This window comes from Nasonia vitripennis, chromosome 3 (genome assembly GCF_009193385.2).
Source record: "Nasonia vitripennis strain AsymCx chromosome 3, Nvit_psr_1.1, whole genome shotgun sequence".
In the NCBI taxonomy this organism is placed as follows: Eukaryota; Metazoa; Arthropoda; class Insecta; order Hymenoptera; family Pteromalidae; genus Nasonia; species Nasonia vitripennis.
This window is the reverse complement of record NC_045759.1, coordinates 14,372,631-14,397,540: the sequence shown is the minus strand read 5'-3', so window position 1 is coordinate 14,397,540 and position 24,910 is coordinate 14,372,631. Positions and strand designations below refer to the sequence as shown.

At 36.7% G+C, this 24,910-nt stretch overlaps 3 protein-coding genes across 37 annotated transcripts in view; 1 reads left to right on the top strand and 2 right to left on the bottom strand.

Moving 5' to 3' along the window:
• The window catches only part of LOC100118137 (heterogeneous nuclear ribonucleoprotein R), a 48,641-nt gene extending 35,691 nt beyond the window's left edge, over positions 1–12,950 (top strand). For 10 of the 35 annotated variants that reach the window (XM_031927706.2, XM_031927709.2, XM_031927707.2 and 7 more), the window contains exons 5-13: positions 40–175; positions 1,978–2,183; positions 2,272–2,421; positions 2,511–2,680; positions 2,822–2,940; positions 4,167–4,181; positions 5,076–5,224; positions 9,560–9,734; positions 11,445–12,946. In XM_031927706.2, coding sequence (XP_031783566.1) covers positions 40–175; positions 1,978–2,183; positions 2,272–2,421; positions 2,511–2,680; positions 2,822–2,940; positions 4,167–4,181; positions 5,076–5,224; positions 9,560–9,734; positions 11,445–11,728 — 1,404 coding nt within the window. In that variant the 3' untranslated portion in view covers positions 11,729–12,946. Of the gene's footprint in view, positions 1–39; positions 176–1,977; positions 2,184–2,271; positions 2,422–2,510; positions 2,681–2,821; positions 2,941–4,166; positions 4,182–5,075; positions 5,225–7,787; positions 9,044–9,559; positions 9,735–10,161; positions 10,942–11,444 lie in introns of those variants that run through there. The other 25 variants (XM_032598457.1, XM_032598458.1, XM_031927701.2 and 22 more) reach the window with 20 other exon arrangements.
• Positions 12,951–22,211: 9,261 nt separating this feature from the next.
• LOC107980809 lies at positions 22,212–24,078 on the bottom strand. The gene is made up of 2 exons (XM_031927734.2): positions 23,130–24,078; positions 22,212–23,005 (listed from the first exon to the last, which is right to left on the bottom strand). Exon 1 carries the CDS (start codon positions 24,050–24,052, stop codon positions 23,345–23,347), a length of 708 nt encoding a protein of 235 aa, XP_031783594.1. The 5' UTR covers positions 24,053–24,078; the 3' UTR covers positions 22,212–23,005; positions 23,130–23,344.
• LOC107980957 (chymotrypsin-2) overlaps positions 22,411–24,910 on the bottom strand; it is a 4,816-nt gene continuing 2,316 nt past the window's right edge. The window contains exon 5 of the mRNA XM_031927735.2: positions 22,411–24,906. Within this exon, the coding sequence (XP_031783595.1) occupies positions 24,760–24,906 (147 nt within the window). The 3' untranslated portion in view covers positions 22,411–24,759. The remainder of the gene's footprint in view (positions 24,907–24,910) is intronic.

Sequence of the window (24,910 nt, the reverse complement as noted above, 5' to 3'; positions counted from 1 at the left end):
AAGCTTAATTGGCACTCTCCTTCCACATTATTCTTACAGCTAAATGATTATGAGATTCGGAAAGGGAAAAAGATTGGTGTTACCGTATCTTATAACAATCACCGCTTGTTTGTGGGAAATATTCCAAAGAATCGAGACCGAGATGACTTGTTCGAAGAATTTACAAAGCACGCACGTAAGTTGACAATCGCCCTTAAGAATCAGGCAAAAAGAAAGTTGATTTCCATTTTTTTTTCTTTTTTTTTCATTTGATTTCCTTATGAAAAAGAACAAGAAGAAAAACAAGTTTGACTTTTGCGCGAATGAGCAGAATCGAGCGAATGCGAAGAAGAACGACTGAGTGTGTGAATGGAATTTGGAAATCTGGTACAACTTTGATAAAGTCCAAAAAAAGTCCGCCCTTCGAATAACTCTTTGTGGAACACTCGTGAAAATTCCTATTTGGCCATTATTGCATCAGCAAAATTAACTTTCTCTTATTAAACGGCGATACAGTCACTAACTAAACACATCTGTATACCTCTCTGCGAGTTTATTGAATAATTTTTTGTGATTGATTAATAGATTTCCTGCTTTCTCAACATTAAAAAATAATAACACCCTATTGCAATTTTATGCAGTAAATCAACAATAAACAATTTCTTTTTCTTTTTTTTTTTGTGAGACAACAAAATACTGTAGTAAAATCGAAATATGAATATTCTAAAATTAGGAGATCAATGAATATATGTGAGAATGATTGAGGAACTTACTGCATGCTGAATACTCCAGAGTCTGGATACAGAGAGGAAAAATACCCAACTGACAAAAGCACAAATCCTTGAGGCAAGTTCCAGGGTCAAAGGAGTAGAGGATTCAAGAGAACTTACATAGATCCAAACCTGATTCCAATTAAATCAAAAAATTATATTAGACAAATTTCAAGATCCTAGCACGTGATTTATTTTCTTTTATCTCTCGATAGCAGTCTATTATTTTTTTATTTTTATTTCTCAAGATTTTTCTCTTTCAAAGACTATGTGCATGCTATATTATACGAAGAAAAATCTATGACTCTATGAAAAGGTTTTGGACTATCCAATTGGCAATATACACTTGGCTAAATTCAGTGTTTCACTACTTTAAGTAAACGTATATTACTTAAAATGATTATAGACGTAGAGGAACGTTGGGTGCGGTCAGGACTGTTTTTAGTTGTATCAATTAGTTGGGTGTGTACACTGCTTTTGGGTTTATTTATCTTTTTTTTTCTTATTTTTGTTCTATTTTTTTTCTGTGTGTTTTCAAACGGTGGAAGAAATTGAATGCGATTGGTGTTTTTCTCTCTTTTTAAAATAAAGTATTTTCATTTGTTAATGCGAGTGGTAGGTACCATATATTATCCAACGGAATGGAGCTTTTAAACTGAGAGGAAGGAGAGTTGAACCATATAACCCCAGAGAATTGAAAAATAATAATTTGACAGAAATTATGTTAAAGAACACTAAACTTACATTATATTTTTTTCTCTCTTTTTTTACTTTCATCCAATACTACAACTTATTATTTTCATCATTGATCAGGCTCATATTTTTTTATTTACTCATGCAAAGCGAAAGAGAGAAAAACCAGTATAAATAAATCATATCATTCTTCATTCATTCACTCATTCATTGATTCATTAATTCATTCATGTATTTACTTATTTTTAAAGATTAATATTGGATACAACAGTTCATCGTGGAATCTGCAATGTTTTTTTGAAAACATATCAAGAATTTCATTTATCTGCATATTATTTGAATTCATTTTTTTTTTCAAAATTTTAAATATCGTTTCGCAATTAAATTTTTCGTTATCAGCCCATTAACATTCGTTAATTTTATTTTAATTTTTTTATTTGTTCAGAAGTTTTTTAATTTTATTTTAATTTAAGTTACAATATTGCTTTAGAATGAAATGTCTCCTTACACGTATCTTTGATTTTCCTTGCTATAGCTGGCTTGACCGAGGTGATAATCTACAGTTCACCTGATGACAAGAAGAAGAACCGAGGTTTCTGCTTTTTGGAGTATGAGTCTCACAAGGCAGCTTCGCTGGCTAAGAGAAGACTCGGAACTGGACGCATGAAGGTTTGGGGTTGTGACATCATCGTAGACTGGGCTGATCCTCAGGAAGAACCAGATGAACAGACTATGTCCAAAGTGAGTTTGTATATAAAAATATATTTTGATGTTGTATAATCCAAGTTTAATATTGTTCGACTAAATCCGTTTTGTTTTCATCAAATAGGTAAGAGTACTGTATGTAAGGAACTTGACTCAAGACTGTTCGGAAGAAAAACTGAAGGAGTGCTTCGAACAATATGGCAAAATTGAGAGGGTGAAAAAGATCAAGGATTATGCTTTCATACATTTTGAAGAACGGGAATGTGCTGTTAAGGTATACAATAATTTCATAGCATTACTAAAATCGACATCCCTCTTCTTTGTGTAAACTCATTTTTTAAATTACTTTTTTTATCTGCTTAGGCTATGCGAGAACTAAACGGCAAGGAAATGGGTGGTTCCCACATCGAAGTTTCGCTAGCGAAGCCACCATCGGACAAGAAAAAGAAGGAGGAAATGCTGCGAGCGCGCGAACGTAGAATGATGCAAATGGTACAGATGATGCAAAGCCGCGGCGGATACGACAATGCCTTGTACGGAAATTACCTTTATTTTCTAGAACTATTAGACAAAATATAGTACTCTTGGTTTAGATTTTCAAAGTAGTGAAATCAAATATATGATTTTGATTATTATTTTGATGGATATATTAAACGTGTGTTTGTTATCTGCAGAGGGTCACCTTCGCATCCGGGCATGATGGGAGGCCCAATGCCAGTTCGTGGACCTGGACAGGGCCCTCGTGGCACTGGTGCAGGTATGCGTGGACCATTAGCGCGGAATGACACCTACGGTAAGTTAGCTTACCCAATTAGCATTCGATTTATTTATTTGCGAGCAAATCAGTTAATTTTATATTATATGAAAGTCATTATTCTTTTTTTTATTAACTTGAGTCGATAAGTTTTTTTTTAATTATTCATAACTGTTGATTTATTTTTTATCACAATTTTTGTTACAAAGTTATAATTTATTCCTATACAACCGTTAATTGTCCAGGATAGACAAAATTCAGATATATATATATATATATATATATATATATATATATATATATATATAACACAATATTGAAAGATAATAATAGAGGACCTATAAATTGAAGCATATATTTATTATATGCGACTTGAACCAATGAAGACAGTAATGTCACTGTGAATTTTCTATGACAACTTTCCGATAAAATTTCTTAATTAATGCAATATTGAACATCCCGCATGCTTGGGGAATCTCCTACTATCTCACTACATACCTTTTTGCTTATGCGCATGAAAAATGAACTTTTTGGAGCGCAAAAATGGTCTAAGGTGTTTTACCAATAAAATTTCCAATGCCACATCTTTTTAAATTTCTCTCTCAACCTACGAATTTGACTAGTTAAAAAGTATTTTATCATACTATAAACAATAAAAACGGATTATCTCATGATTAAGTAAGATTGTAGTGAGATATAATGATGCTAATAATAACCAATTTCATATCATTACATTCATTCACTTATTGCTTATAAGAACTATTTTAAACTGTACACAAAAGCTGATTAGTTTCATTACTATTTCTTTGATCTTAATAGTAAAAGTATGATTCAACTAACAAAAAAGTAATAATTAGAAAATTGAAACTACTGTTTCAAATAATTCCAAAAAAATATAGGCGCACTTATAACCTTACTACCTACCATATATCCTATCACAAAATCAAACTTTATTTTTTTTTACCAATTGCTAAAGAAGTTACGCATGCATGTATTGTTTGTTTTGTATATTTATGTTTTGGTATCATTGAGTTATTTGGTCAATTTATTTTAGTTCATTTGCGTTGATAATGGGAATTGAATGAGTGTCTTATTGGGGAATAAGTTCAATTAAGTTTTTTGTATTTTTTGTTTATTTTATTGTCATTAGATTTCAGTTAAATTATTATTTTGAGAGTATGAATTTGATAAGTGAGCGTGTGAAACCTACATTTTAGTTTAACAAACGTATAAACGTTTCATCAATCGATATAATCTGTTTTCAGCTCTCAAGGAATTAGGTAAGCCGCGAGAAATGTTAAGAATATTGAATGCGTTGTTGTCACGAGTACAAATAGATCAGTTTATTTTATTTTCAGTATTTGGTTGACTTGTACATACAATCTTTTTGTATGCCAACTTTCGTTATCAGTTCCTGAATCGATATATTATAAAAAAGTGTCGTAATTTGAATATTTTTTTTTTACAAACGTTGAGATTACGAAAGTTGGAATGCATTTTGTGGAGTCTTTAAATGTGACGGTGGTAGGGTAAATTTTAAAAGGGTCTTTCCAAACACTTTAGGGGGTTCTTTCGAAATGGAATTTGATCTTTTCTTTGACATGCGTTCAGTGCCAATCGAAAATTTTTCTGTATATATAATGCATTTCAACCAATCGATAGTGCAACGCGTTTTTGAGTTCTCTCTTGTTTGTTTCTTCTACCTACTTAATAGTGGATTATTTTGTTTATTATTTGTTTCTCATCTCAGGAGTCTATTAGCATACATGGACAACAAAAATTTTAAACTTTTATCTTTTTCCGGCATGTCAATTGTTTTTATTTATTTTTTGGTCTTTAATTTGGAATATGACAATTGTAATAGCCATTTCTTACTGTAGCTCAGCTATATGTAATAAACTGGCATTTAATTGCATTGACTGAGCAGCAGTAAATAGTTATAATCATACGTTGTACATGTTTTTTTATGTTACTGCAAAGTACTTAGTTTATAATTATTTTTGTAAAATGTTCTATAAATTTGTTATATACATACATGTACATATATACATATTTTTCTTTTTTTTCATGATTAACAACAATCGGTTTATCACGTACAAACATTTTTGTTGTTGTTATTGCATATATACGACGTGGCTAAATTTTGGGTCTATTTGTAATGTGTGTTTTTATAGATTATGATTACGACTATTACGGTTACGGGGATTATCGAGGTGGCTACAGTGAACCATATTACGATGACTGTTATCGATACGAAGATTTCTATTTCGATTACGCGCCGCCTCCGCCACCTGCCAGAGGGAGAGGCAGGCAGCCTCAACCGGTGGGTCGCCATTTTTTAATCGTTTTTAAAAGTCCTTTTTTTAGTACTTGATTTATTTATTAGTTATTTTTGATAATTTTAAAAATTGTTATGATAAAATAACAATAACTATAACAATAATAATCTATAAACAAATTGGAGAATGATTATTATTGTTATGGTATTCTTTTTTTATCGTTGTTGTTAAATGTTTAATTAATTAAGAGATAGGTAGTTTGATTGTGGCACAGTGTTCGCGGAATCCCATGTTTTTTACATCAATAATGTTGTATCTGTTACTCTTTATGCTCTTCCTCAAACGTCACTTCTAATTCTCTAATTTTCGATTAATCGTTAATGTTTAAAATCAATTAGTCCGCATCACACACCGAAACACACTTTCTTGCTCTTTCTTTTCTTATAAAAACGCCTCATCATGATCTTAATCACTCTCTTGCTGCTGTTCCGTATTTTATCTTGTTTTATTAGTTACAAAAGAACTTGCAGTATAAAAAACCTCAGCTTTCAAAAGTTCTTTTTGTCAAACATGTACAAATTCGGTCAAACATGTACAAAGGCTTTTTCTGTCTTTTTCTGTCGCGTATACATTATTAACATATTCTCAAGCATCACTCTTACTGTGTACTATAACACTTTTCTTTCAAAATCTCACACATCCATGTGTATAACATATTATTTTATTATAACAAAAAAAGCTGTGCGTGCGATTAACTTTGGCAATACTGTACTAGTCTAAAATCGGTCATCTTGCTGTTGGCTTAGCTGCCAGTGCTCTTTGGCTGGTGATTGCAATTTTTAACCCCAAAGGGATGTGCAATTTTTTCTCAACTCTAATCTATGAATAACTAATAAGCCACTCTAACCAGCATATGAGAGATTGTGCACACTGAAAAAAGTAAAGGTTCTGTTATTTTATATTTTGTAAGTGTCATAAACAAAGATTTTACAGTCGTGGATTACTTTTAAATATATTTTTTTTCAGTGCACGGTCTTGTGTATTTGTATAAATAAATTTGACTTTAATCAAATTAAACGACGCACTGCATGTAGAGAAAGAGTTTTGTCACGCAAAGAGCGAGAGAGTGAGAAAGAGAATACAAAAATTGTTGAGCGCTGATCTCGAGATACAATTGCACAAATCACACAAGAGTCACACTCATAAACGTATGTATTTTCAAAGAATATGTATTTTTATGCAGCGTGTATACTTCGTAGGAAGAAAATAATAGGAGTAATGGCAGAAAATGTGTACAAGTGTGTGATACGTGAACGAGAGTGTGGTCTCTTTTCGAATCAGGACTTTTTTATGAAAGCATAATAGATTAATGTGAATAGATTCCTTAACTTCGTTTGGCTATTTCGAAAAATATATTTAGTTATAACTTATGTTTTTTCCTAAACTATATTAAATAATTATGCTAATAATACAAAATAACGAACGAAGGAAAGGAAGGTGCAGAATAACTAACACAGAAATGTCTCTTACTTACGTACTAACTCTAAAGCCCCCGATAACCCGAACACACTGCCACTCTCAAATTGCTTGTGATTAAATTAACTAGTCAAAATTTAATAAACGAATTTCAATCAAAATCATATCTGAGCCATGGTAGACCCAAGCGAGAGGTGCAAAATTTTTCAGCAACTATATTAATGCGAAGTCGGGAAAAGCACATTGGAGAGAACGAGAAAAAGAGAGTCCAAACTCGAAAAAAAAGAGAACTAACTCTTTCGAAGGGAGAAAAACAAACAGAGATACATCATTTTTTATAGTATAATCACTACTTCACTGTAGAGATGCCTATTATGTAACTCTGGCCATAGAGAGTAAAGTTGCAGATTGCACTGCGTAAATCATGCGGGAGCAAGCCCACGATTGGCTCGTAAAATTTTTTACAGTGCAGATAGTCGATATCGATCAGCATCGTTTTTATTCTTCGCCGTAGAAGGGAAGTTATTCTCACTCGTCGTTCTGCGCCGTTCCCTCGACTTTCTTCCCCTCCCATCAGAACAGTAGTAGATAGTCTAACAATATCCACAGGTACGACAGTCTTCAATTTGCAGAAAGAGATCCAGATCGAACGAGCGAGCATACAAGAGGATATCCGAGTTTCTTATTTTTCAGGAAATTTTCTTCTAGACTACGTCTCGTGGCTCGGATATGATATAACGATCACACTCTCGTCGCAGTGTTCTGTATCCACGTGCCATCGAGAAACAAGCATCCCCCGAGTGTGCGTGCTGGATTTGCGAGTGTGATAGAATAAGAACTAGCGATCAACTTTTTCTCTTGGATTTCTTTTCTGTTATACCTTTCACATCGATTTTTCTTTTTCCTTTTCAGTCATTTCTTTGGGTGCACCGTATGAAGTATTTTTATTAATTTTTTAGTTTAACTTTTATTTTTTTTATTATTTTTATTTTGCTGGGTATTTTCACAGAAAATCGTTTATTCTTTGCATTCTCATTAAAAATACTTGATTGGATAAAATGTTGGTATGTATTTTCTTTGATGATACCCAAATGTTGAACAGATTTTTGTTCGTGGAATTTGATGTTTCAGGAGGAAAAGTTGTTCGTCGTCAGGAGAAAGAGAGATCGTTTTACAGGACATGCATATTATTATATTACCATGAATTCATTGACACGTCAAGCCCATCTTACCAAAGTGTTATTTTGATACGTAATGATATAACCTTGTTGAAAGAGTGCCTTTAATAAGGATTAATGAGTCAGGCTTATGATATTTGAGTATACACGCTGAGTTTGTGAGCTAAGGTGTGAGACAGTGTTCATTGGATAGAGGAAAGAAAACGAAATGAATAAATAATTGTAACGGTCTGCTCGACTAAGGCAACTAACTGCTTACATTCATAGAATAGTTCCCTTCCTCGAGTAAAGACAAACAAGAGCTTGGGATATACGCTTAAAACGCTTTTATATAACATTAGGCGCTTAATATCTGCTGTACATATATACATATAAATGCTGCTTGATACACGCTTTTTTGTTCACGCTATTGTTGTTTACAGCTTTAAAAAATGCTCCTATTCTATCGCTACTGCTGCTAATACCGCTTACATTAATTAATAATCATAACCTAGCAAATAACGTTTGTGCCGCTTGCAAAGAAAACTGCGCCTTTTTACGCCCCTATCCAGCATATGTTTAAACATAAGATCCGCTTATATATTATACACCGATTGTGCCGCTTGTAGCGAGTCGAGAGATTGATTGCCGCCGCCGCTTATAAAATGACTTCTTCGCTGACGCTTTGATTTTATTTTATTTTGTTGTTATTTTAGAGTAAACGATTTGTGTCCCCGTTTTTCGCTTATACGCCAAAAATATTCATCTGTCTGCGCACGAGTGCGTGCGTACTCGTGCGTGCCTTTGACCCGCTAATGTATCCGACACGATATGCTATGAGTCTATGTACTCTCTGTCGCACCATTTCTTCATATTTTTCATACTTTTTCCATAATCTACTTATTCTCATTTGTATTAAAGCCTGATCGGCTTGACGACCAACATCTTACACTGAAAGCGTGTCAAACTTTTTTTTTGTTTTCTGAATGATAATAGTGAAAAAAAGTTTTTCATGGTAGTCTGTAAAGTCAAGCCGATCGAGCGGTCCTATTAATTATCCCTCACTAAAATTTGAGTCACAGGTCTAAATGTTATCAGGACTCGCAGATTAAGAAATACAAATTTACTAAATACTTCAAAAAGATAAATTTATACAGGATAGTCGAAATTAGAGAAAATTTAAGATATAATAGTAGTTTTTAAATAAATAAAAAAACTTGAAGAAAGAAATATTTCAAAATTATTAGTCTTAAAAGCAAACAGAGCTCGTACGATTGGTTATCTTCCATATAAAGTTTACGAGCGAACGAGTAATCGTGAAGTACGCACGAGGTCTGTTTGTCGTTTTGCGCTTGAGAAATAATTTGGTTGGATAAAGACAGTTTATTCCGCAAATTGCGTTTGTTTTATAAAAGTCTGTCGATAACGAATTCATAAGTATTATTACGATCTAGTCATAGAAAACAAAATTATTTATTTCCAACCAGTCCTTCCTCAAGCGCGAGAACAAATGATAAAAAGCAGCATACGTATATTGTTAGAATACAAATTTAATAAATATATACAACATTATATTATAATCGAGCGAACGAATGAGTTGAGTGAAAGCGACCTTGAGCAAACGAGTGACGTATGAAAGAAAAAATGAAAATAAAAGTTGATAAGAACAATTGGCAGGAGCCAATAAAAAAGCAAAAAGTCGGTTTGTATAACCGTTTGTGGTGTGTTATTCGTTGTTTTGGCCAGGCTGGACGTGGCCGTGGAGCGGCGGCGGTGGCACGTGGCCGGGTCGGTGGCCCCCAAGCACGTGGGCCAGTTCGGGGGGGGCGCAACCCCGCAGCTTCAGGGGCCCGTGGGGCCCAACGGCCAGCCGCTCGTGGGGGGGTGGTCCGCGCCAAGGGAAGTTTACCAGGTGAGGATGGTCTGTATCTACGGGACGAACACGTCTCTTTTTCTATACTTTGTCTATTACTATTATCTATACTCATACTTCTTTAATGTTTTATCGTTTTTCTCTCCCTTTTATATATATATATATATATATATATATATATATATATATATATATATATATATATATATATATATATATATATATATATATATATATATATATATATATATATATAAAATCACACGTATTTATATATCGTACACGTTGAGTGCTAGCCTGTCACTTCCCATTATATTATTTTTTGATAACAGTAGCGTCTCCGGTGTAGCGCTTCGTTCTAAAATGTCAGCGAAGCGCGCCGCCGAGGACGACGTGAAATTTGTCCATATCTATATATATATATTATACCGAAGATTGAAAAACACGATTAATAATTGTCGCACTCCTCTCGTAGATCCGTAGATTCACACTGGCTTACTCGCTTCTTGCCATCGCAAAAAGCTTCTCCTCGTCCCTATCATCCTCGTCCAAGTATAAACTCTCCTCCGCCTGTGATGCATTACTGCGACTGATGCCAGACGACATCTATATGTCCTGTGTGTGTCTCGTGAGAAGAGAAAACGAGCGAGAGAAAGAGAGAATAAGAGAGCGTTAAAGAAACGAACGCCCAACCAAGTGTCCGATATGACGAAAAGGAAATTACATCTCGCCTTTATCCCTATGTTTTCCCCGACTTGTTTTATGCTATCGGCCACACCACGCAGCTCGTTGTTAAAGTTGTTCTTGACGTTAGAAAAGTTTCCGAATAGTTTCTTCGCGTTTTTCATTGTTCCGACCTATTGTTCCGCGTCGAAGCCTTATTATATACTTGACAATAACTTTCTTTGTTTTTCTTTCTTTCGTAGTTGCAAAAATGTGTAAGCTGTATGTACAATCGATAGTTTTTATATAGAGTCGTTGATTTTTGCAACTATACATACGTTTTGATGGTCGATCGATGACCCAGTCGAAGGTGTTTGACGGAGAGTAATGAAATGCGAATTTAAGCCTCTCGAGGTTTTCGAGTACGGGCAAAGCTAAAAAGATCCATCAACGCGAGGTGTCGCTCGAAAGTTCCTCCGATAAAGTGTAATTCCTCCTGGCGAATCGAGAGCAAGAAGTGTACTATATAATAACGTGTTACATATTTATTATACCTAGAATTGATTTTTCAATAAACATATATTAACATCGATTCTTTTCTAGTCTAATCTGTTTTTTCTTCTATTGCAGCGAGTGAGGAAATTAATCGTTTGAAATCGATACGCTTATCGATCGGAAAGAATCGTCGTCGTAAAATAAATCTAATGGATTGTGGATTAGTTAATACGATCGATTTCAACGGATATTTTTCTTCATTGTGCAACTTTTACTAAAATATAACATAAACTAGTTTTCATTGCATAATTAATTATACGTCGAGAAACCATTCAATCAGATGTTTAGCTCGCTTCTTTGAATTCATAATAGAGACAAGATTGAATAGTTTCTCCCCTATATTACCAATATAACATAACCATAACATTTGCCTGGAAAAAGAAGCATATAGCTTCAATGTTGATCGACAATCAGTAGACTTCTTTCTCCTAGCAAAGTAGAAGTAAAATTAAAAAAAAATTGCATAGACAAGCAAGCTGACGGCGTGCTCTCGCCATCCCTGTCCCTCTGTTTTTCTGTTTCACCGGCACAACCAAGCAGCAGGTAAGCGAAAGTTTGACGGGGGTCACCAGAACCAGGGGGAATCTAAACGTCGCTTCCAGAGCAGCTGGGGGAACCAGCCCCTCGCCCAGCAACCATTGGGCAACGCGTACGCAATGGCGAGTGTGAACGGTGGCGGAGGAGGAGGCGGCGGCGGCGGTGGCGGCGGTAACAATACGGGAGGCGGCAATTCAGCAAACGAGCGGTCCAACACCGGCGGCGGCAACAACTCGGCTCAGGCCGACGACGAGTGGTACCAGGACTCGTATCAGTCCTGGAGCTAACTTGACCAGCGGCAAGCTGCACCTGCAAAGACCAAGACCACGAGCGAGTAAGCGAGCGCAAGCTTTTTCTCTGATCTGATCTAAACAAAAAAACAAAAAGGCAAGGAGGAAGTGTTTTTCGTGTTACACGATGATCCGATGAGAGAGAGTGAGAGAGTCTGAGAACATTTTCTACTACCACACACGAGAGATCTGTGCAGAGAGCCGCAAGCTGTGTGTGTGTAGATATATATATATATACACTATAACTCGTATAGTACTACTCCGCTCTGTGCCGCTATAACAACATTACTACTATAACTATACTATATTAGTACTGCTGCTGCTGCTGCTGTTGTTGTTTTGTATAGAGGGCGCGCATATATAGCTAGGGAGAGAAACTGTTGCGTATATATTCTATATAATATAGCGGAGCGAATGAGCTGTCATCATATACACCCACAGATACACGTATACACGGACCACTTGAATATATTGAATATATGAGTAATGAACACGTTTAGATTGACAACACGCACACACACCTACACCCAGGCACCCACACTTGATATTGAAATTTTCTGCTGCGAGAGATGGATTTTTTTGTGTAAAAAGTGTTCAGAGAGCGCAGGAGAGAGGTGAAATTTGCGAAAACTGGCAGCAGCAACAACCTTTTGTATACACGGTATGCGCGCGTGACCATGTTACATATATTCGTGTGAAAGAGTAAAAGATAGTGACAGCTAACGTATAGGAAGAGAGAAAGTAAGACGCCACCACCTTCGCCCCACTGTTGTTGTGATTTTTTAAAAGAAAATTGTACAGTGATGTGCCACTGGGACTGTATTATTACGATCGGAGTGACCGCCCACCCACCCCGTACTAATTAATATTATATATTTACAATATATGATATATATTAACTAATTTACTATTCTAAGTATACCACTACTGCATTGTCACGTTCGTTTTAAAAATGATACTGCCAAGCGAAGATCCGTATACTAATGAAGGGATTTTCGATGCGACCTGTTGACATTTTTTCGGGATATATTATTGTGATGGCTCGTATGATTATATTATTGTGAAACGACGTATAGATAGAAAGAGCGAGGTCGATCCCCAAACTTTTCTTCTTTTTGACGCGAGAAAAACGCGCGTCTAAGCTTATTATTACGCGAAAGATAGAGAGATTATTAAAAAAAAAAAAAAAAAAAAAAAAAAAAAAAAAAAAAAAAATGAAGCGAAAACAGAAGCGATAGAGCTTTGCGCGATGTTTTATTATACGGCGATTTTCGAGGGTGAAAAAGAAGAAAACGGGACGTTTACGCGATTTGATCGAGAGAAAAAAAACAAAGCAGGCGAAACAACAGCGCGCGCTTTGCGAAATAAAAACAAAGATACGACGATGAGAAACAAAAAGTAAAAGATATAAAACACATGGATGAACAACATGAATTTTAATTATATTATGTGAAAAAAGCTCTAAAATAAACGAAAACGTCGCATAGCGAGTTTTCGCTTTTAGGATTATTATTTCGGTGTTGCGTTGACGGAAAATTCATTGAAAATTGGAGAAAAAAATATGAGTTAGAGAAGCGGATTCTTCTTTTGATTTTTTTTGTGCGTGCGCTTGTATAGGAGAGAGACGGGTGAAAGAGCGTAAACGTATAAGCTGTAATCCATGTATAAGCGCGAGCGAGTGAGCGAGAGAGCGAGAAAACGAGAGAAAGAGCGAGGCGGGAAAATTTGCTACGAAGCGAGATAAGCAGGTACGGAACGCGCGGAAAATACGGCGAGTGAGATTTTCGCTGAACCTTTGAGAAAGGTCTCGCGAACATTTTGGGCTGAAGGAGAATTTCCGGGGCTGAGCGGATTCGGTCTCTCTTATTTTTTTTTTCATTCATTCATATTTCGCAATAGATCAAAAGTTTTCCGTTTCGTTATCATCTTATGTATACGCGCAACTCACACCCTTTTAGGCCGCCATACTGAAGCTAAATTATACGTGTAACTGTTGGTTCAGCACAAAGTTGAGCTTGCTTTGGCTCATCCCTCGTTAATTTTCCTTCGCAAGTCCTTTTCCGCGCGGCAATGCGAGTTTTGCGATAGGTTCGACGTTCCGGGCGCGCGAGTCGTACGTTCTTGAGAGCAAAAGAGAAAGAACTCAAAGTTCGAAAGTTTAGAGAAAAAAAAATAAAAGAAGATGACGAAGCAGGCGTTAGGCGAAGAAGACGATGAAGTAAAATAAAAAAAAATAACGAGCGAGCGACATTTGTTCAAAGTGTGCTCGTGTGTGTAATAGCGTATGCGTAAAGCGCGCCAAGCGCGGTTTAGACCTTCTATTGTTGGTCTATAAATCTGTACAGTCAGTGAAACTATTATTATTAAGGGTCAGGCGATAAAATAAAGTAGAGAAATGCGCGAACGCGATAGAGAGTTTTGTGCGTTTTAAAGAAAATAATTAAAAATGCTAACGAGTCGTAAGCGCGACGGGAGGATTTATAATCGTAACGACGTGAGAGAGTTAACAAAACGTATAAGAAATAACGATGATTAAAGTGAGAGAGCGATAGACCGAGCGTACGACGCTCGACATATACGAGTTTTAGTCGTCTCTGCGAACGGTGTCTCCGCGGGGTTCGTTCGAGATATGCTACAGGTCTTCTTTGCTGCTACTACCTTTCTCCAGTGGCGCTCTTTTCCAAGAAAATTGCGCCTAACGGAACAAGGAGTGCAGTCGAGAACCTCAGACAGATGGAAAACAGCATGTGACAATTAGGGGAAACAATGAGCCTCTCCTCGAGGTTCGTTCTTTCCGAAAATGAGGATTAGGAAAAGGGTTGTTCTTTTTTTTTGCTCGGTTTCGGGAAGGAAGTGCGGTCGAGAAAGAGAGGGAGAGAAAGCGAGCGAGAGAGAGAGAGAGAGAGAGAGAGAGAAAGAGAGAGAGAGAGAGAGGGAGTGAAAGAGCGTAAAACCCACTTGTGTACAGTAAAACTTTTTTCGTTCGAAAAAGGAAAAAGTCATTTGCTAAACGGACAAAAGTAATAAAAGCTTCACGAGAAAGAAACAAACGGCATGCAGTACCCAAGTTAACGAGAAAACTTGTCTTCAAAATTTTATTTTCTTTCAAAAACTAAAATCTTTTTTGTGTTTTTTTTTTGCACGCGGAAGTTAAATTTTGTTTCTTTTTGTGTAAAAAATTCTTGAGACGCGTTTCTTTCGGTAGCAAAATACACGGAGTCGGAAGAGTTGCAGATTTGTTGGGAGAGTTTCGCGAGAAGGCTAAGCCACGATTTCAAGAGAGAGAGAGAGAGAGAGAGAGAGAGAGAGAGAGAGAGAGAGAGAGAGAGAGAGCGAGAGAGAGAGAGAGAGAGAGACTTGTGAGAAGGTGCGCCATCGAGTTTTTAAATTTTAAAATTAAATAGTGACGAATGAAACCCCAACGGTTTGCCATTCGAGTTGTTTGTATATTTTATAATATTTTTTAGAAAAAAATCTTGTTTGTTCTATGAATCTTTTTATTCACGATTAATGTTTTTTGAGATGTTAATCTAAAATATGGAAAAAACACAGAACGGAAATTGTATCTTCTCGAATCAAACGCAATAGCAATTTCGATGCACACCCACGTTGAAAACAATAGCGGAAAGATTGAAAGACGTATAAACTGAGACGGAAAACGGAACGATTGAAAAGGGTAAAGATTCGGTTAAGCATTGGAAGTAAAGACAGGATTTTAAGAAGATAAAACAACAATGATAGGCTACACCAAATCGAATAATAATAATAATCACAGATTGTAAAGAAAACACGTGACACGCAAACTCCATTTTCCATGATAGTTGCATCGAATATCAAAATTTGGTTGAATTATAATATATATTTACTAATAATCAAGGATGTTAATTTTTTAAATTTCGAGATTTGCGAATTTCAAAGTGACCAAATTTTCCAATTCGGTGTGGCTACAGCAAGCTTTACGTTTTTTTAAGTGTTAACTATTAAGATGAATGTTTAATCTTATAAATATGTTCTTGTATTCAAAAGTTATTGCAATAAATTTTTATATCGCTTAATACACACTGTGGAGTGAAATTTATAACTGGGCACACAATACTTTCTATCTGATCTGATCAACAAGCATTATCACGGCAAAAACCGTACGCATTCGTTCAATAAAATAATTCAAACGATCATCAATATATAACAGATATCCTGCAAAAAATCAACAGCCGAAGCAAAACATTATTCTCTTTGGCCAGCCAAAACAAATCAGAAAAATCAGTTTCGCTCCGCAGCTTGCGTAACGAAGCGACTTTTAGCCCTTAAAGAAACGTAGAGCTCTGAGTACACAACCCACAATAGGCCGTGGTTTAAGAAGTATAATAGTAATAAGAAACACAAAAAAAAAGACAAAAACAAAGCGTAACCTGCATCTGAGAAAAAGGAACATAGCAAGCGAGCGAGCGAGAGTTATAAAGAGTGCGTAAGGAAAAAAAGAGCGAAACAAGACAGAGATACATGTAACACATCACAGCACACAGTCACACTCACACACACATGCGCGCGTATACAGAGCAAGAAACTAATAAGCAAGGTTTATAATAGGCTGAATTACAGTAAGGGAAGCATCATTACATGTAACACAACACAAGCACATACGCATACACCCACAACTACACAAACATTTCTTTTTTTGAGTGTTGAGACTCGTTGTTATTGTTAGCCTGTTAGTTAATTAGTAAGAGAGTTGTAAGTGCGGGCTGTAGTTGGTCCCTTGTCCCTGGAGAGCCCAGACGCGCCCCCCCCTGTTCTGGAGATTATCTGCGTTTACTAAAGCTTCAATGATTTTTTTTTATTATTCAATTTACAATTTATATTTTGTCTTTTCTTTTATGATAATTTTTTTCTTCGTACGATGGCAAAGAAAAAAACCATGTTAACGATGTTGATGAATTTGATTTTAATAAATAAAAAGAATACGAGAAATTTACAAGCACGAATCGTGGTGTATACACACAAAAAAAAGGAATTATGATATCGACTATGATGAAAATGTAATAAAGTTGATGAATTGAAGACACGACACAAGCGTAAACGTTCATTTTGCATTGCGATTTTTCTTTCTTTTCACTCCATTTCGGCACGATACGATGTTCAGGAAAATTTGTCAAAACGAACGCGCGCACTAACACAGATTTACGCAGTCCATCGAAAAAAAACAAATAAAAATAGTCTTGTTTTCAGGATCTCACGCGATCATGATAAAATCGAAAATAGATGAGTAAAACAGATATGAAAAGAGCCATCAGCGCTGAACACACGCTGAATGCACAAACAATAATTGTAAAGATTCACTGGATACCCCCGGCAAACGATATTATTATAACATACAATAAGAAAAACAACAGCTTACAGATTAGTATACTTGCAAAATCACTTGGTAAACTAAGCAAATGAGAGAAAAGAAACCGACAATAAATCCCCCCCCCCCAGAACCCTGACATACACACATTTTGTTTCATAATCATGCAGTAAATATACATATACACAAGCGTTGAACACATGCAAATAGAGAGTAAAACAAAATCATTGTGAACGCAATTGAACGACGAATTTGTTATTCTTATTTTATACGGCGCACGCTCGCGCATATAATGTCGGAGTGAAAGACACATAGCGGTCTTTGAGTAAGAGAAAATAAAAATTTAACGAGATCGTCGAGTGTAGTCGAGACTAGAAGTAATCGAGAGCGACCAAGTTAACAAAAAAACGATTAGCGGACTAAAAGTCTGAGAAAAGTGAAAAAAGAGGGAGAGAGAGAGAAAGTTAATGTAAAAAAGGAACCGTCAACACTATGATGAGGGGAACGCGCAAAAAATATGTCAAAGCGTCGTGGTTTTTATTATTATTATTGCATATATAAAAATAAAAATTGACTAGACTAACGGAATTGCGAAATGGAAAGATCGGATTGCGAGAGAGATAAAGATGAGGTAGGACATGTTAAGAAGATCGCTGTTGCTCGCGAAGCCTCTTTTTTTTAATTATTTATGAGCATATTTTGTTAATCTTTATTCACGTTTTTTGTACTAGGACTAATATTATTTCTTCCCTCGTGGACGTCGGATGCGCGCGTGTGTGATCCCCGCCTCCTTTTGTCGCTTTTAGAATCATGTTTTTCAAGATCTTGCCTGTAACAGCTCCATAAAGAGAGTGAACAATGTTAGTAACGCGGATGTATACGCTAAAGGAGGTGGCGAGACACGTGCGCGCTCTCGACGCTCGCGTAGCTAGGTAATCGCATTCTAGTAGTTTTTAATTAATGATGATTTAAAAGTAATATTGAGATCCCCCAACCCCATCCCCCTTTTTCTTCTTTAAGAATATATCGATACATCGACACTCGAACAGCCGGAACATCAGATGGGCAGGCGAACACATTGCGAAAATAAGAGTTGAAAAAAAAAATATTAATGTGTAATACGATTCGAATTGATGACATGCGATAATGCTAAAGTTTAAAAGTATAGGCAATAGGCATAACAAAATAATAAGGAAAACGTAAACGGTGTTAACAGGTATAAGTCAATAATAAGCAGTTTTTTAAAAGCGACAAAAAAATAATCGATTTTTCGAAAAGGGAAAGAGGAAGCGTACAGAGGGAAACGGGAAAGTTGAAAGATCACAAGTTGAATGACGCGGAAGGACGAAAAAGGAAAAGCAGAGAGATAGGGAAATTTTTCGCCCCAACCCACACACACACACACACACACACACACACACACAACCCGTCGAGAGACAGAAATTAAAAGAAACTTTTCGTCGGCGGATAAGCGCGTGACGATTAAGTCAAAAGCAAGCGAAAAACAAAAGTTTAACGGGAAAATCATATGCAGCAAAAAGAGTGTAGGAGCGAAAAAAAAATTCTCTTTACGTTTTTTCTTTTGAATAATCGAACTACTTAGAAAACCAACCGATCCCTGCAATTTCCCCTCCACTCACCCCCATGCACATACAATTTTTTACTTGTTCCGTAGTATATTGCGTCCGACTTCCTTGCCCCCCTCCTGCATTGTTCTACTTTTTTTCTCCGCGAGGTGAAAAAGAGAAATGAAATCCACAGCCCCCAGCCCCTCTCCCTTTGACCCCCTATTTATATAAAAAGCATAATATTCGAGGATATGATAACATTAATATTAACACAATACGATAAGGATGAATATTCGCTAATATCATACTGAGTGGGTTTTTGTGAAATGATAATATTCCAATATTAAACAAAACAAAAAAATGTTAAAAAAAATTCTGGTCTTTGTCCGAGAGTGAGAGAGAGAGAGAGAGAGAGAGAGAGAGAGAGAGAGAGAGAGAGAAAACGAGAGTGAGATTGAGAGTCGTTTATATATAGAGAGCGAAACATCTCGAAGCAGGAAGAAAAGAGAAAAGGACGATGATATAGAGAGCGGTAGTGATTCTTTCATTGAAAATACGCGTATATTCGAACTATGATGTAATCGTGTAAGCAGAATGCATTATCTTGAGCTAAATTAATGACTTGTAATGACTGTAATAATGGAAAAACGTTCTAAAAGTAAACTATTTTTCATAATTCGTTTGGACACATAAAGATCGGAATGCAGACAATTTTTCATATATACACGGCGTGTGTCGATGCTGCGACGAGACAAGCGATCGAGTATAGGGAAAGAGATTGAGAGAAAGAGAAAGAGAGTAAGAGCTGCAGTGCTGTGGAAGGATGCGGGCGAGAGCGAGAGAAAGAGTGAGCGAGCTAGAACAGATTGGAAAGAGCGTGCGAGAGTGTTTTTGTTTTCAGCTACGGAGAATTGGAATTTTTGTACACTTATAAAGAAAATTCGATCGAAATTCTATATTATATATATATATTTTTAACTCTTTTTAACGATGAAAAGAATAAAGTAATAAGTCGACGAGACAAATAAATTGGCGAGAATAGCGTTTTTTTCAAAAAGAAACGACGATTTATGTGAAACCTTTGTGATCGGCGAAATGTGATTTCGTGACTTTTGTATCTGCGTTCAAAATTTGCAAGCAAAAAATATTTGTATATATATATATATATATATATATATATATATATATATATATATATATATATATATATATATATATATATATATATATGATATGATATGATATGATATGATATGATATGATATGATATGATATGATATGATATGATATGATATGATATGATAATAAAAAGAATAATCAATCGTAACGGAACGAAGCAAAATAATTTCGAACTCGATGTTATGCTGTATACTGTATACTGGCTTAGAGTAATATACCGGAGTTTGATCTGTGCGAAAGTGGACGAGCGAAAGTGCGAATGCGAGGTGATCCAAAAGGCAGAGAGCGAGAGAACGAGAGATTATAGGATTGAGCTTGCGGGGGGCAAGGATAAAAAAACAGAGCAGCGCACGGCGACGATGTAAATATTTGCAAAGTGAAAAAAAAATCTCGTCCTGCGCTGACGATGGCGGAGGCAGTTCACGGTGACACGAGACTTTAGACTGATCTATAGGTGTACTAGCGTTAAACGTAACGTTCTTCTTTTTAATAAAGTTAATAATGTTGTAGCGCGATCGCGGTGTGTGGCGTGAGCGCGCGAGATGCCCTCCGGGCCCCCCCTCGCGTCGCTGCAGATTCCCTCCCTTATACAAATTCACGCGGGCCTTCCCTCCGGCGTTGTTCTTGTTATATTGTATAAAATGCGCGCTATCGCACGCGCGCCCGTCTGTTTCTTGTCTGTTTATATATAGTTATAACGTATTATTTGTAAAATTTTAGAAATTAGGTCGCGAAAATTAGAAAAATTAAAGCGGGGGAGGCCCACTTGGAGAGCTGTGATTCGGAAAAGTCAAATATATGATACGTTTCTCTTCCAAAGTCGTTTGTACGGTTACGAGAGAGGGGCTCGGCGCCGGTTCTCGCGGGCCGCACGCACGCGGCTGCAATCGTGACGGGCTGCACTTTTAATACGTTTCTTCTTTTTTCTTTGAATTGTTCTTTCGGTTGATGGGAGATGATGCCACACACAAACCCATGCGAGTATATAGGCACTGTGCGCTGGCTGAACCGCCGTTGGTATGAGAGCAAAGTTTTTCGTTTGCCCCGCGATCATTTCTGAGCGCGCGATCCGCGACCCACCCCCACACACACTCGTACGGAATTATTCTTCAGAGTTTTTATACATACCGGTCAGCTAATCTCATTACGTTATACGCATACAGATGAAAGAAAGACAAAAATAACGAAGAAAGGGAAAATTTTGTTTTTTTTTTAAATTGATTTTTTGAGCGCATCCGAAAATAGAATAAAAAGTGGAGGGCGAGAATCGGAGAGGAGAGAATTTACTGATAGAGCGAGAGAGGTAGTGAGCGACTATTCGGCACAGTGGAAAGACAGAGAGCGCGGGATGATAAAGACGCGGTTGGAAGACTCTTTTATTAATTGTAATCATTTTTGCCGCACTCGAAAGATCGCGGCTTTTATTATATAATATTTCGTGGGCCCGTTGACACGATAGGAATTCACGTTGATATTTTTTTTGGCATGCCAAGGCGTGCGGTTTTTTTTAATTATATATAAATATATTATATATTATATTCCTGCGGATATGCATTTTTGTGAAGTGATATGTTATTAGTTAGCGGTATAATTAGTGATGATGATGATGATTTATAAGAGAGCGAAAGCGAGCGAGAATGTGAGCGAAAGAGAGTTATAGTATGAGTGAATCGAAAGTAATTGCAAACAGAAATTAATAATCGATCGGGATCTTATGTAGGTAAAAATGCTACAAAAAAATTTTAATTTACTTTATTATACGATTACTATATAAACTTACAGAGGTGTTAATTTAAATGGAAACTATTGCAAGAAAAAAGATTATGCGAAATCATGCGACCATTATTGTAAATTTCTTTATCTATCTTTATTGCGGCTTTTATCTTTGAGGAAAAATGGCTAAAAAATCTTTTATCGCAAGAAAATATGTAGGCACGATATATATATATATATATATATATATATATATATATATATATATATATATGTATGTATATGTGTGTGTATATTATATTATAGAGGAAAGATACATTCGACGACAAGTGTAATAATGAAATTAAAGGAAAATAACATAGTTCTAAAGATTAATCGATGAAAAGAAAAGTTTAAGTAAACCGATGTTTCATTAACATGTATAATCGAGAGACGTTCCGCGCTACGCTCCGTGTCAGCTCCACAGAATTTAGAGTAAATGCGACGAGAGTACGAGAGAAAGAGAGACAGGGCAGTAAGGATCATTAAAAAGGAAGCTTGTGAGATAGGGAGAGATAGAGTACGAAAGAGACAGCGAAATTTTCTTCTTTTTCCATATCGCGATCTAACAGCAGTTGTACGACAGGTTTCATTAATTTTTCTTCTTAATTATTCAACTTATATGCAAAAGCGAAAGTACGAAAGAAAAGCAAGGACGATGTTTTTCAAAGGACCTATAAAGAGAACACACGCGTTAAACACACGAACACATTATACTCACAGTGCTGATAAGAGTAACGAAAAGAAACAGAAAAAAAATAATATACGAATGAACCATGTAATTGAATGGACAAGTTAAATCGAAACTCCCGGACGGAATTTTCTCTTGCGAAATAGTTTTGTCAATTCTTAATTTGGAAAGAAAATTTCTCTTTCTTCTGTGAATCGCATTATTCAGCCACCAGTTGCTTTGCTTTCCTTTCTTCTTTTCTTCTTTTCTTTTTTTCTTTTAATAATTTTCCGCAATTTTAAAAAAGTTGCCCCTCCCATCCCCCCTAATTTTAGTGTGAAAGTAGTTAAACATAATGATTATAAACAATGAATTTGATAAAAAGATAAAACAGCGTTGAAATATGGTTCCTTTTCGAGCTAGGAGCTTGATTTAAAGTGTCAAAGATTTTGTGTATGACCAGATGTATTCTACATGTCTCAATAAACAGTTGTATGTGAATTACCTTTCTTAATACATGAGTTGTTATTTTTGTCTTGCCTTGTATACCTTTCTGCGTTATTCATTTCAATACTATATACTGCTATATGTCATAAAATTAAATCAGTAGCTAATTACGTAAAAGTACATATTGAATCGACAAACGTTACATATTGAACAGAAAGACACCACGTTGCAGCTCGAAACAACTTCAAGCAATATCACCAGAAGCAGAGAAAATACCCAACCGTCAGCACAGCGCAGAGTCTGAACAATAAGCTCTTTCCATCGACCGAGCTTTCATTCAGCCTCGCGGCGTTCACTTTGTTCAATAATTCCTCCAACGGATCCTTCCATATGATCGGCAGTCCGGATTCTTGAAACTTCCTGAAAACCTTCACGAACCTCTCTTTGAATGGCGAGGTATGCTCGAAGGTATACCTGCAGGTCATACACGAGACGACCGGCTTCGCGATCTTCATCTTTCTACTCCCGTCAATCTTCGTCGACGCTTTCATGAATTTCTCTGCTCTCCAATCCGCCATCAGACAGATGCAGTCTTTCTTCGTTTTTAGTCGCTTCACACACTTGGATATGTCGTCGGTCCTCTTCGTCCTGGCTTAGATTTCGCGCAACCACTTGATCTCTGTCAATAATCGTTCGTTGAAGGCGTAATCGGAAGCTAATACCTCGACATAGATCTGCAGTCCAGAGTCCCCCAGTTCTTCGTATGTGTCGAAGCTAACTTCGTTGCTGACAAAGCTCTCGTCGACAAAGTTTGAGTAAAATTCGTTCGAGTACCAGAACGACGTGAAGGTGAAGATCAGAGAGAACAGCCTCTCGTTCAACATTTCTGACTTGACGTTCGATACTGGTATACCTAGGAGTACCTGCAAAATCTCGAAGAGCTTCCAGACTCTACGGATTACCCTGAAAACCCGCAGAGAGTAGACGACGATGAAGGCTATCACAGGGACGACGAAGATGTAGCAGATAATGTACCAGGGTAAGCTCAGCTTGAAGAGACGTATAACCGGGGCTATGGCCACGGATTTGATGCAACCGTAGATGGAGAAGATCTGCAGGGTGGAGTATTCTGGATCGTGGAACGTGAAGGCGTAAAGCAGCAGGTTGACGTTCAAGTGGTTCTCTTGTAACGCGAGTTTCGTTGCCTCTTGAGCTCTCAAAAGGGTGATGTTTTCACTGAGCAGAATCTCGACGTACTTTATGGAGAAGTTCAAAGCGATCGCGGCCTTTTGCAGTAAAGGGTAGTCGAGAACATCGTGGACGAGGCTCTCTCCGGTCTTCGAGTCATGCGATATGTTCATCAGAGTAGGTATGTCGAAAGCAGGGACTTTCAAAGGATAACCGTTAAGATTTCTCAACTTGTCGGGGAAAAGCTTAGTACGATGGTCCGTAAGATTTTTTTGGTGAAATACGCCGTTGAAAGGATCGTAGTGCAAGATCGTGGCATTGGAGTCCTCGGAGAATCGGATTATGGAACAGTCTAGGTACTTTTGTGTCCAGGCGATTTTCAAGATTTCATAGAACGTCTCGATGGTGTTGTCCACGGGGATGATGAGTAAGAACTTGGAACGAGGTCGACTGCTTGATAGTCGGTAGTCGGTATCGTTTGTTGTGATAATTGTGCTATGTTGTTGAATACTTCATTTTGTACCGTAAGGTATCTAGCCACGCAGTTCTCTCATTCTCGGCGTGTATAGCGTCGATGTTGCAAAACAAGATTAAACAAAGCAGATACATTATTATTAAAGATGCTCTCGTGGCATTAATTATACGCAGCATAAGTATATGTGTTACTAATTTGACATGATTTTATATTTTTTATCCATCTATTTATCAATTTCTCTTCGTTAAACTTATTGTCTAAGGCTCGAGGAATACTGCGGAATCGTTTTCATAACGCAGATGTGTATCGAGCCGATGCTTATTCGAAGAATTTATTTACATCGATATCGGGCAAAGGGTATTGATAAAAAAAAAAAAAATCGATTATTTCCCGCACATGTCACATTCAGAACTTGGCCATCTGTTCTTCGATCCAGCCCAGGAAAGTGAATACGCGAGTGAAGACATCCGGTTTGCCAACGGCACAGGGCCGGCCGAAGGAGACGATACCGATTTGGATTCCATCGGCTACCAGTGGGCCGCCAGAGTCACCCTGT

Excerpts from the sequence above, each read along its gene's own strand:
- LOC107980809 (XM_031927734.2), bottom strand. The coding sequence starts at position 24,052 with ATGAACATATCGCATGACTCGAAGACCGGAGAGAGCCTCGTCCACGAT.